This window comes from Phaenicophaeus curvirostris, chromosome Z (genome assembly GCF_032191515.1).
Source record: "Phaenicophaeus curvirostris isolate KB17595 chromosome Z, BPBGC_Pcur_1.0, whole genome shotgun sequence".
NCBI lineage: Eukaryota > Metazoa > Chordata > Aves > Cuculiformes > Cuculidae > Phaenicophaeus > Phaenicophaeus curvirostris.
In genome coordinates this window covers 50,732,937-50,745,903 of record NC_091431.1, presented here as the reverse complement: position 1 = coordinate 50,745,903, position 12,967 = coordinate 50,732,937, and the positions used below count along the sequence as shown (strand labels likewise).

The following is a 12,967-nucleotide window of genomic DNA, read 5'->3' as shown; positions in this document are numbered from 1 at the left end:
GCTTTGAAAAAAATTAAAAGAAAAGCAGCACAAAGACAATCCAGTTAATATGTTTTTAGCAGATTAGGCTATTACTTTTCACTTGAATAAAGTTAACTTGTCATGTGGTGTATTGGGAGTTGAGTATGCTATCTTTTCTATAGTGTATCTAACAATATTTGTGGGAGAGTCTTTGTGGGCATTTTTTTTTGGCGGGGGTAGAAGCAGTGTGTGCTGCAGTTTTTTTGAGGCCTTTTGTGGGAGCAGGGGACAGTTTTGCAAGTCAGGAAACAAGATAGCAATAACCCAGTTTTAGGGCCATGTGGCAGACATTTAACTTACAACCTAATGAGTCATACTACAGACTGCAGTTAATTTGTTCTTTACCCACAATGAAGAACTGGCCGGATGCCACAGCTTTGGCCTTTCTAAATCAGACATTCACATCTGCTTCCAGCAAAACGTGACAGAATGCCAGAGTCACAAAATACACTACTGAGTGTATTCTGTTCCCAGAGTCAAAGGGCCTTCTTCAAATTAGTGTCACTTTCTTAGACAAGATAGAAAAGTATAAATAAGTTAATCATGTCACACGACATCAGAATGAAATGTTCTTCTCTCCCGTCAGAAAATGTTATATCTGATATTCAAGACGATGTTTTTATACAGAGGCAGTCTTCAGGAAAAACACAATCCAATACTCAATTCCAGACCATTTCAGAGAAACTGCAGAATTTTTTCAAAAGGAAGAATGAACACTAAGTACAGTACATTGGAAGTGGAAGTACAGTTTGTTGACTAGTGTCTTTTCATCAACTTACTGAATGAGTATTAATAATTTCTTCAATGGAGATATATATTACAGGTTTGCTAAGGGTCACCATGTCAGAGTATTCATCAATATTGAATTTCTCCTCTGGTTCAGGAACATCACACGCTGCTTGAAAAAAGTTCCTAAAAGAATATGAAAAAGAATTTAATAATTCTCCCCTATAAACTCACTTCTGTTAGTCTGTATAAAAAAACAACCCACAATTAAGTCTTGGACATATTATATTTCCCTTATTATCTACAGTCTACACTCAGTGTTTGAAGGAACCTTTTGGAAACAATGCATTTACATACCAGTACACACGATGAAGGATTTCATCTTTCCTGGACTGGTGGACGATTGTTTAAAGGTATTTTTACTCCTTATTCAACAAGCAGTGATAACTTGGTAAATTTTAAACACTTGGAGAAGTTTGTATTTAATACTCTAGAAATTACGGAAGGATTTCAACAGAAAGACTCAGATTTTATGAAAGCACTTTGTGGTACAAAGCGTGCTGAGAAGAAATTATTTGAAATAGCGACATGAAAATACTGCTTGGCCTACAAATGTTTAAATCACTGTTACTCAGAAACTGAACTTCTTAGAATGACAGAAGATGTGGTAGTGTTTATAAATACAAGAATCTTGAGAGGAAACAAAAGCAAGGTACGGTTGAAGCATTACTTCACCATAACTAACACATACATGGAGAGTTGAGACATGCTTCCCAAGATGACAATGGACAATGTCTCTAACCTACTGACAGTTCCAGGGATGTGCACGGACAGCCAAGAAACAACAAAGTTCTCCTGTCAGAGGATCACTTTGTTTTCCAAAGTAAGAGGATGTGAATTGGAGCAGCTGGGAGAAACATGTTTTTAGATGACAACTGCCAGGGACCCAACATGCTTTCACTGTGCTATCTCTGTGCTGCTAAGGAGGATACACATTTCAGGCTTAAAGAACCTTCAAAAATGGTATTAAAAACAACATAAAAAAAGAGCTGGGATTCCTCAGTTTGGAGAGGAAAAGATGAGGAATATGATCACATTTTACAAAATCACAGATAGGTACAGAATTCATTAGCCAAATCTCACAATAATGGGTCAAAGGTGCATGTAATCAAACTAGCAGGAAAATATTAATTTCAAATAAATGAAAGGAAGTGCTGCTTTAACAAACAGGTAGCAAAATTCTGAATATTGCTACAGGAGGAGGTTGCAGAGGCACATGATTTCAAAGCTTTAAAAAGGATTTAGACAAATATCTTGCCTAAGTTCATAAACGTGTGGTAAAGGATTCAGGCAGGGCTTGTAGCTTTTAATGCAGCTAATATTGCAATTGCACTTGCTGGGTGAGTAAAGGGGGAACAGACAGCTGAGAGCAGCACCACTGATGTCTAAGTAAGGTTTAGTTAAATCACAGAGCACAATCACCCAGATACTCAGTTTTGTATAAAGTTATCTTAATTATGAAAGGGATTCTTCCTTTTGTGTTGAACAAAGGGCCAACTAAAGCAGGGGCTCTATTTCATTCGCATTCTTGCACTAACACTTTCTACCCTATTGTTTCTTCCTGTTGATGTCATACCCTTAAATACTTCAATAAACAGAATAACTAAGTTTAAGTGTCTTTGTGTTCATGACTTATTTCAAGGAAACTCATTATATGAGCAGTGCATTTACTTTCATAAAGGGCAAACACTAAAGATGGAAGTTCTAGAAGTGAATTTGTTGCAAGACTCAGTAACACGTCAGGTTAATAACAGTCATCCAAATGGGTGGGCAATAATCCCAAGGAACTTGTGTCCTAGAGTGCAGCAAAGCGTGTAATTTCCTATGACTGTGCAAGATAAAAGAATAAGTTATGTGGAATCTCTTAGCAAAAATAAGAGAACAAGAACAAAACCCATGCCTTTTTCCTGACCAGTAAGTTTTACCCTCAAACAAAACATTCAGCTGTCCTCCCGACCCAAAAACCACATTACTTCTGCTGGATAATGAATCGCCACACACTGCTCTCACAATCTGTGTTTGCAGTAAGGAAACCTTGCTTCAACCAAGCCCAGCAGAGACAATCAAAGTAACACTCAAGTAGAAATACAGTCTGTTACTCCTCCTTTGCTTCCTCAGCAGTAAGGATTTCTCTGTGGCAGATTCCTCAATATTTTTAACTCTGAGCAGGGAACTCCTATAAACAAGGAGCCCACCTGCCATTCTTATCCTAGAGGAGAACTTACAGTAATTTGTGATAGCTTTGCATACCTGAACTTCTGGTATGTCTGTGAAAGGTAAGTGTTCATAGAAGATAGATGTTCGCTCTCTCCTTCAAAGAGTTTGTTAGAAGCAGCATGCTGAAGGACTTTTGCCACACAACCTAGGTTCCTCCTCTGGTCAGAGTGTATCTGACCCCCGGCTGTCATATCAATTATATCAAAACCATCAGGAGCGACAATGGCAGGGTTCATGTAGCGATAGTACAGGAGGTTGCCAACAATCTAAAAGAAAACATTAAGAGATCTTCCCTTTGCATATCGCAATTAGATTTTACAAAACATTATCAACAATTTCTACTTCTGAATTAGACCACAGGAATCAATGCTAGAACCCTTAAGACATATGTTACCTGTGTGGCTAACTTAAAAAGCCTATGGTCTTTGATAAGATGTGCCTCTTAAAACACCTTCAGGAACATCAGCTACGGACTTTTACAACGACATTTCAACATGGAGCTGGTTTTACAACAGCTAATGCAAGGCATTGTGTTGAACATGAAAAAAAAGTACAACTTTTCTTTCTTCTAGATTTTGCAGGGTCCAGCTCCAAAGGTTCATTCTCTGAAGTGATACAAGTATCTGCCAGAATTTAATGCATTTATTGACAAGGAACCCATTGTTTCTCATGAGGACTGCATGCAGCCCTAGAAGACTAGGGAACAGATTTTTTTTTTTTCAAACTGCACTTTCTATAACAATGCTATAGTAATTTATATTGTGCAGATGTGGATTCAGATAACTCCTGATCTCAAAAAGGCAGGGCTTTTCTTTCTGCACCTTGCCTCAGCTTATACATAGTCACCTGCAGAACTTTCAGCTTACACATTTAAAGGCTTTCAGTTGGGTACCTTATGCTGCATTTGCTACTTTTCATAAGTTGAACAATGCCTTAATCTATTACTGGAGTGACAAAGGTGCCTCATAAATACTACTTATTGGAAAAAGGATTTCCAATGCATTGTTAAAACACAAAATTGGTATTATTTTTTCAGCTGAGGTGGCTGAAATCCTTTAGGCACCAAGATATAAATTTATAATTTTGTTTTAAACACTAAACAATATATTTTGAAGAACAACAGGGAAGTCCTGTTGAAATTAATAACTTGTAATTTTAGAATGATTTCATTAAAAATGAATGAAAGCAACTTTATTGAAGTGCAAACAGTTCCAGTTTGAGAGAGCTGTCAGTCTCCTGGCTGGTTGGAAGGCTCCTGGAGCCCTCCCCCTAAGCACTCTAGAAGAGGCACAATGGCTGTGGTAGGTTAGCAATGGCCAGTGTGCCAGTACCATGCTTATTACACACTTTACTTTTCAGTCTGCAGAAATGCAATCCCTACAACTTTTATAAGCATCTTAAATAAATATAAGGTAATGATCTACTTGCAATTAATTTTTAGAGCCCTTCCACATTGTATTTAAATTACAATATTAATGCGAAATTTTTAATACCTTTTTAATATGTTATCAACTTTGACATGGGGGTGGTGGGAAGAAGACCACAGTTTTTTCCATGAAATGATTGCTGGTGGTAAGGATTATAGTAGAAAACTAAAACCCAAGATGATTTAGATAAACTCCAACCTTCTAAGAATGGTAACTACCCAAATAAGGTTGAGCACTGTCCTCTGTAAAAATTGTTGAGCACTCTCCTATGTAAAAATTGTTGAGCACCTAGATTAAGATAGCTAGGTTGTGGCACAGCTCCTTTCTCCTCCCCTTCCATCACCACTTTGCAACCCAAGAAACGCCAAATTGTTTCCATAACTGCTTTTATTCTGAGTTACTTAGAGCCAATAAAAATCCCCTTTGACAGTAGAAGAACAAGGTGCTGGCAGTTTGCCCTCAGAAATCTACCTTTAGTAGTTCATCTTCTGTTGCATCTGGGAATTTCTCATGGAGCGAGCTCTTCAGAACTTTGGCTATATATCTCATTCCGTAACTACATGTAGAACAGATGAAAAGGAAAAATATTGGAAAGACTTAATTGAAATGAAACAGACAATCTGATCAGTCAAATTTCTTGCTTTTCCCTCAGTCACTTGAAATGAGATTGTAATGGAAAATACAAAAAGTTTCCAAGTAGAAGGAGACATTCACAAGGCTGCTACAGCACAGTAGAAGTGGAGAAACCACTCCCTCTACTGGGGAAGTCATTTGAGGCACGTATCACGAGCTACATAATTTGAAAGGATCTTCTTCACAGTTTCAAGTGAAGCATCACCATGCACATGAACTGCAGCTTGGAGAGTCCTATCTTGACACTTACGGCATCATATTGAGAGAAGAGAATATGGATGCAAGAACCTTATCAGTTACTGCTCGCAAACTCTGAATTGATGATTCCAGTTTATTGACCACTTCAGTGTGTGCTAATGCCTGTTCTGTGGTTACATCATATGGCAATTTGCTGCAAAAGAAAGACGTTAAATCAGGCAAAATATATTTGAGAATAAAATACATTGTTTTTTCTTCATAAGGCTCACCAGTAAACAGAAAAAAATGTCGGACAAATACAGTTGAAGGTGACTAAATAACAAGTCTCAGATGCATTAGCTTCCTTTATTATGAAGAAGGCAGTTCGTTTAGGTGGGGAAACACAGACCATCATGTACTTGCCTTAATTATAAAATGGGAATTCTAATTCAGGACATGCATCTTCACATCCCAGTCCCAGCATTGTTTGTCAATGGCCTAAGACACTAATAACATGCTCTTATAAAACCTGGGTAAAAAGCTATACATTCTCCCATTTCATAGTCTACTGCACTTGTAAAGATTAAGTAATTGACTTTTGAAGTTCAAAGCCAGGAAAATGATCTTTTTGTTGTTCCAAACAGGTTAAAGTCCTGCTTTTCAAGTACCTTTCCCCCAAATCTCTCATTGTGCAAGAAAGTGGGAAAGAGATGCATAGGCACAAGTGTAATTCATCAGAGAAGGGAAGTGGGAGCAGAACTGAGCCCTCAAGAATTCAGATGGTACAATATGTCCAGCTTCCTCACTCACCTAGCCTCACCAGTCTGCATTTCTAGCTGGTTCACCCACGACTTGTACACATCCACAGGACTAGTGTTGATTATAAGAGACTTATCATCCATGATCTCCTTTACCACTGGAGCCAGGAGCTGGCGCAGAGCATTCTGTCCACGAGCACCGCGATTGAAGCTGACAACCATCTTAATGACAGTGGGGTTTCCAGTAACAATATCCTGTATCTGGTCCACCTTAGAGCTGCATCAAGAAAAGAAGAGATCTCTGATCTAACTTATATATGCAGTTATCCATGTTTTCAAACCCCATACTTTTTAAATGACCCTATTTTTATGCTGAAACATGTTTACGCAGCCCATTTCTTAGGCTTTAATCTAAAATAAGATTATAGAAGATACTATCTGAATTCTATATGTTATAATAATGCACCTGGTACATAACATAGCTAGTGACAGCTAATATGTACCTTTGCAGCAAATAAATATTAAGGGCATAAAGTAAGATCATTATTGTTGTTATTTTTTCAGGGTAAGCCATCACTCTCCATTACAGAACACACACTTACACAAGTTTACACAAAACCAGCCTTCTCTATCCTTAAATACTCAGGCACAAAATCAAGAAACCCTAGCGTCTCTTTTCAAGTGATTTTTTTCATTTAAAAATATTGTCCACCATAGAAATTTGTTTTCTGAATTGGAAATAGCTGGAGTTAATGAATAAGTTACCCTAAAAACAACTTTCTCTCGTAACAAAGGTATGTATACAATTTACAGCTGTTTAAAGATTAACCATCACATTCTTTTAGGTATGAAATATTAATTTGTATTGCAGGCAGTTTAATGAACTAAAGTCTTCTTGTAAGTGTGCATACTTAATCTCCTCTTCTAGAGCAGTTTTGAAGAGTTTGAGAAGCAGATATTCCTCTCGTTGATTGGAGGCATAGTTGTATAGAGTGAAGATAACTGTATCCATAAACTTGGTTGATTTGTTTTGTGGCATCTGGAAAATCAGCTTCGCCAGATATGTGGGATTAGTCTACAAAACAAACAAATGACTTAACTACTATTGTTCCAGACAAACCACCCCACTTGGGGAGTAGCTGTCTCTGCATTTCCTTTAGCAATTAAAAGCATTTCATGCTGGTTTCCATATACATCACTTTTCCGCACCAGCAAATCCTAACGCATAAGAAACACTGAGTACTGCATAAATTAGATATCTGAGTAGCACTAGTAAGGAGCTTATTATCTCCAAACAGTGCCTCTGTGCATCAGGTTTACGTAGCCAATGACAACGAAAATAACTAAGTGACAATGACAGTTACCAAATGATGTCTATCTACGAAGTTGGCATCACATATTACATGTCCACTTAAGTATTAGAGAGCATGTGCCTTGGGAAGTTCTGAATTTTATCTAGAAAAGCTTCATTAAGATGAGAAAAAGAGCACAAGAACAGATGCATTATACATTGCCAGCGTACAACTTCCTTTCTGTCACAAACAATGTGCAGTGACAGTAACTTACATGGACTAAAAGATATACGGAGGAAAACATTTCTCTTTAACTTCAAGCACAGGCTGAGATTGTTTTCAAGAAAAGAACAGCTTGCATGGTTTAAAGGCAGCGAACATTCTCAATCACTGGGAACATTAGAAGTTGACCATAGTATTTTCTGCAGTCTGCATACTGCTTTTGAAATCTTCCCATAATCACTACTAAAATCACTACAATAAAGCAATCTGTATTTCTACATTTTCTTTAGCAATTTGCGGCATGTTAATTCTTACCTGCAAAAGGTAGAATAAATGTTGATAAGCCTCCAGTTTTTTTCTTCTCTCTTTACTCAGACCCTTGATACCCTGTTTGTCAACCATAACCATCTCTTCCAGCTGACTTTTGCTCTTTTTGTTAAGTTTCTTATTGTGCAATACCACATCCTGCAGATAGATGATCGGAAGTCTAGATTATGTGTTCATAAAGAAGACAAACCAGAAAATATGCTCCCAACCGTATTAAATGCAAAATTCCTCCAAAAGTCTTTATTAACAGTTTTGTATAGTTTGCTACTGTATTCACTAACTAGTCTTTTGAAATCTTTATCTTGTCACCAGTACATTTTTGCCGACAATGGCCAGGAGACACGATCTCATGGACAGGCTCATTCATCATTTAGTTAAAAATAAACCAGCTCCCAAATATGATCAGAAGTCTACCCCATTCTGCCATGGAAAAGATGCTTAAAACTTGCCAAGCAATTGTTATTGCTCACAAGTAGCAAAACAAACAATGACATTCAGTAGTAAACTGACGTGCCACACAGGAAAACAGAACAACTTCTATCACATGGTGTTCTGACAAGATTGTTTAAGACATGTAAAGAAAGTACTTAATTTACCAGGAGCATTTTAACTAATCGAGGGTGACCAAGTGCTGGCACAGATGGCTCAGAGAGGTTGTATAGTCTCCACCCCTGAAGATGCTGAAGAGCTGCCTAGACACAATCCTGGGCAACCTGCTATGGGTGGCTCAGGGGAGGCTGGATTAGATGACCTTTTCAAAGGCCCCTTCCATCCCCAACCATGCTGTAATTGTCTGATCCTGAGCTCCTTCAACACATATAAGTGCTCAAGTGCATGCTAACAAATGAGCCTAAACAAAGCCTGCTGACCTGAAGAGTGATTCTGTTTTTCACCAGTAGTCCAATCTTTATATCCATTAAGTTCAAGTCCTTCTCCAGCTGTTGATTCGATCGAATTTTTGTAACCACTTCTTCCCTTAGTCTTGTTACTTCTAGTTCTTCTTGGAAGTCTAAGTCACTCTGGTCCAAGAGGTAGGCAAATTTGCGCAGGACAGTCAAAGGTGGATTTTCAGCACCAACTATAGTTGAAGTAAGCAGGCTTGTTAATTCATATCATACTAAATACCCCAAAAACCTTAAGAATCACTGTGCAGAAAATTTTGGAACTGCAGAGAGAAGTTTATGCCAGTTAGAGCAATATTTTTGTCATACTGTGCAAGTACAGCTGTACAAGAGAGTTTCAGCTGTAAAACAATTAGTTTTACAGCTTGCACCTCCTTTTGAAGGGGAATAGGAAACTGAGAAATCCAGGGTTAAAGTTTATAAAAAGATGAGTGAACACTATAGCATACTTCTAAAATACATAACATTCAACTGTTACCACTTACTTAGTGTCCTGTAGTCTTCCCTGGCTTTGTTTGCTCTGAGAAATGCTTGTATCTTCACAATTTCAGTGTTCTGGAAGGGACCAAGTTTAGGCAAAAGAATCTAGTAACGATACTTTCCTGCTCGGAAACACACTGCAGAACCTGCACCCTCTTCCCCAGGATTCCCTAAACTGCCTGTGCAGCCACATTACCTTATTTTAACGCTTCATGTTCAAAATATAGAAAAAGGACTTACATGATCCTTAAAATATTGCAGCCGTTTCCTATAGGCTCTCTTTGCTAGCCACATTTTGACCCATGACTGGATCTGAAAATTAAACAAAACTAAATAAACACTTAACAGACAATACAAAACTGTTTTGTGTGTGTATTTTAAACTCACTTCTGACAAACCACTTCTGCAGGCATACTGTTCTCATACGCTTGGGTGCCACAGAGGAGTACACCACTGGGCTGCTACAGACCAGTGACCAGATTAGTGGGCTTCAACATAAATAGCAAGTTAGGTTCAAAGCTCTATCACTCCTGTGAAGCATTATCTTTGAAAGTAATTTCTGCCTTCAAGTCTCAGCGATCAGTTTTAAACTAGTCTCCTTCAGAGACAAGAGATTAATATCTCATCTGTGATCTACAGTCTACTCAAGACAAAGTATCCCATTAGCATCTCAAAAGTGAACCCTTGTCAAATGTATCTGAATGAAAGCTTTTAATACAATAACATACTGTCAGCTCAAATATTTTCCAATTCAGTATTATGGAAAGGGAAGTGTAAAGAAGTTTCTGTCATGAGCCATTCAAGTTCAGCAAAGCCTGACAGAAGCCAAACAGAACTTTAAAGAAGCAGTTTACTTAGCTGTCAATTAAACAGTTTCCAACTATTCCAAATTCATGAAGCATGAGTCCCTCCAGTTTGTGTTCCTATTCTCTGATTCCCAGGTTTTGGAATGTCAAGCCAAGAGGTAAAGCATACTCATGCCCTAAAACATGGTGGGATCTTACCTTAATAATAGCAGCAACATTGCCTTGAAGCACCTTCAATCTGTCAACATAGCTTTTCCTTTGTTTGAATCCTTTCCAGAAAGCCTATATCATAAAAGGCAGGAGACCATTATTACTAATAAGAAACTACCATTTATTAAAATCCACATATGTACACCCAAATAATTAACAATGTTTATCTTGCAGATAAAAATTGCCACTGGTAAAATGGTAACCAAGGTGCAAGTAAGCTTGGCTATATATTTGTAGGGCACCTTGATACATTTCATATTAATTTTATCCAATTTCAGCACAAATACTTAGTTACCCAATGCCATTACCTTCCCTCCCCTGAAGCCATCCTTACTCTTATCACCAGAACACCCACATCCTTTAGCATCCCAGTCACTGACTTACTCCAACACAAGGAATACTCTGCCAGTTCTTGCCTATTACATCCAAAAGCAAGCTGTCTGCTGCCTAGCTGGACTCCCATTGTTCTTGGCCTGGCCTCCTTCCCAAGTTTCTGGTCTTCCATAGTCACTCGGGATCATCTTGTACTGCAGATAACCTCCCAGTTCCACAACTTATCTCTCACTTTGCTAGCTTAGAAACAAACTCTTGGTAAGGAACCCAGCAACACAGATAACACAGATACTCTTTCTGCCTTTACTGTAATTTGCCTGTCACTGGTTGGATAGAGTTGACATCAGCATTGTCCTCTTTTTGTCTTTTCACAGGTTATTTCTATTTTAACGTCCATAGAAAACAATCAGAACAACTTTATTAAGCTATATTTCTCCATATTTTTGAACCTGTTCACAGACCCTGAATTCCTCAAAGATCAGTACAGTCCTTTACTGGGCTCAGGGCACCATGCCAGAAAAGTCAAAGTCAATCCTAATGACAGCTGCTAGTGGTAAAGGTATTTCTCATAATGAATTATTAAATTAAGTTACTATAGATATAAAAAATAAGTTGTACATGTTGCCTTTTTTTTTCTTTTGAGTGGGGGAAGCTGATATAATTTTTCAAGACTGGGATAAATTGCTTCTAACCGAAGGTGTATACTTCACTTAAAGCCAGTATGCATGCATTTGGCAGTGTTCAGACCTTCATCAGAACATTTCCTTAACACTCCTTTTGGAGTATTTAGCAAACTGGAGGCATCCAAGAAATACTGCCAGAGCCCAAGAACACCAAGGCAGCTGCCACTCCCTATCCAGCCATGATTTCATACAGCAGAGGCAAACTACTTCCAAGCAGGGAAGCACGGGTACTCTAGAAGAGAATGTATTTTAAGTCGTGTTTGCTAAGGAACTTTTTCTTTGATATTCAATAAATATCTTGTCTTGTACTGTGCATAGTTAGGTGTACCACATAAAATCTGAGCACGTCAGATTAAAGTCAGGTCTATGCATATCTGAGCTTCTCCACTAAATTAACTTAGACTGCAGATGGGTATGATCCATTCTTCTAAAACTCGATATTTCTATTTAAAAGCACAATTACTCTGATGAGGACAAGAATATATTTGCAAATGTAGGAGTCTGAGCCACTGCTAATGAAAACAGGAAGATAGACATATTTGAGAATTTTATCAGCGATAGAAATCGTCACATACAGAAAGTTGTCCAAGCCCTGTTACCTTCTTGCTCTAGAATACCTGTATTTTGATGGCAGATGGTTCCTGGTTTTGAAGGTATGCTTTTCTCTCCTGATATTTTTTTCTGACTAAGAATCCCCTTGCTCGGGCTTGCAGGTGAACAATCAGATTTTCATTAGCCAGCCACAGCTGCTCTCGGTTGTAATCTGCTGTAACTTGCCCAACAATGTTCTGTTAAGAGATCACAGGAAAATGTCATTTGAAAGCAGGAGACCTCAAGCAAAAGCATCCTGGAATTTGGTGTGTATTCTCTATCATCTGTACAGCTTATGTTCACCCTATTCAAGACCCTCTGATTCACCCCTAGATTTTAATCAGTATGAAAGAGCAGCTACCTTGCTACCACTGGATTTTATATGAAGGGTAACTGAACTCCTTCCAAGCCTCGAGATTTTTGCAGAGGTTGGACATCTAGAAGTGTTAACTGAGTCAGATCTCTCTAGTGAAGCACACTCAAGTACTGCTGTAGTCAGAATTTCAGAAGACTATACTGCAACTTTAGCTGTTTGTGGAGCACAGTAAAACCCTAAGTCAGATGGGCTGCATCAGAAAAAAAGAACCCCGCATTTTGCAGAAGCTTGTCTGATGCACTTTGTTCTAAGTTAAATTTTGTGCTAATGCAAAACTTCCACAGTAAGGAACTTTAAGTATCACACTCATACCATTGAACCTGGAGATACAAAAATGCTGTCAGATGATTAGACTTAAACATAAGATAGTGTTTCCACCTGTCCCCAAGTACATAATGAAATTCTTTGTCATAGGCCAATGTGAAGTCCAAAAAAAACAGCAAAAAGAAATGAAAGCAATCAGTCTTTCCTCCATTAGTGTCTGATGGTGGCCACTAAAATGAACGCTGTAACTTCCAGTTCAGAAATCCCTAAATCATTGTCAGATTGATATCAGACAGGAGGCTGTGCTGTCACTGTCTGCATAGACTTAAGTTGCTGCTATTGTGAGAATCAGATACTAAACTAATCTTCAGTCTCACCCAGCACAGCCTCTTCTCTAGACATTGCTGTCTTACCATCTTTCTCTTGAGTATCTATGCTGCATTTGCAATAAAAGCAAATGTT

At 38.2% G+C, this 12,967-nt stretch overlaps 1 protein-coding gene across 4 annotated transcripts in view; it reads right to left on the bottom strand.

Moving 5' to 3' along the window:
* The window catches only part of IQGAP2 (IQ motif containing GTPase activating protein 2), a 134,174-nt gene that overhangs the window by 11,407 nt on the left and 109,800 nt on the right, over positions 1-12,967 (bottom strand). For all 4 annotated transcript variants that reach the window (XM_069880715.1, XM_069880717.1, XM_069880716.1 and 1 more), the window contains 12 exons: positions 11,892-12,062; positions 10,247-10,330; positions 9,483-9,554; positions 9,248-9,317; positions 8,730-8,938; positions 7,849-7,998; positions 6,931-7,094; positions 6,072-6,296; positions 5,335-5,475; positions 4,923-5,007; positions 3,058-3,290; positions 801-933 (listed from right to left, as the gene is read on the bottom strand). In XM_069880715.1, the coding sequence (XP_069736816.1) occupies positions 801-933; positions 3,058-3,290; positions 4,923-5,007; positions 5,335-5,475; positions 6,072-6,296; positions 6,931-7,094; positions 7,849-7,998; positions 8,730-8,938; positions 9,248-9,317; positions 9,483-9,554; positions 10,247-10,330; positions 11,892-12,062 (1,737 nt within the window). The remainder of the gene's footprint in view (positions 1-800; positions 934-3,057; positions 3,291-4,922; positions 5,008-5,334; positions 5,476-6,071; positions 6,297-6,930; positions 7,095-7,848; positions 7,999-8,729; positions 8,939-9,247; positions 9,318-9,482; positions 9,555-10,246; positions 10,331-11,891; positions 12,063-12,967) is intronic.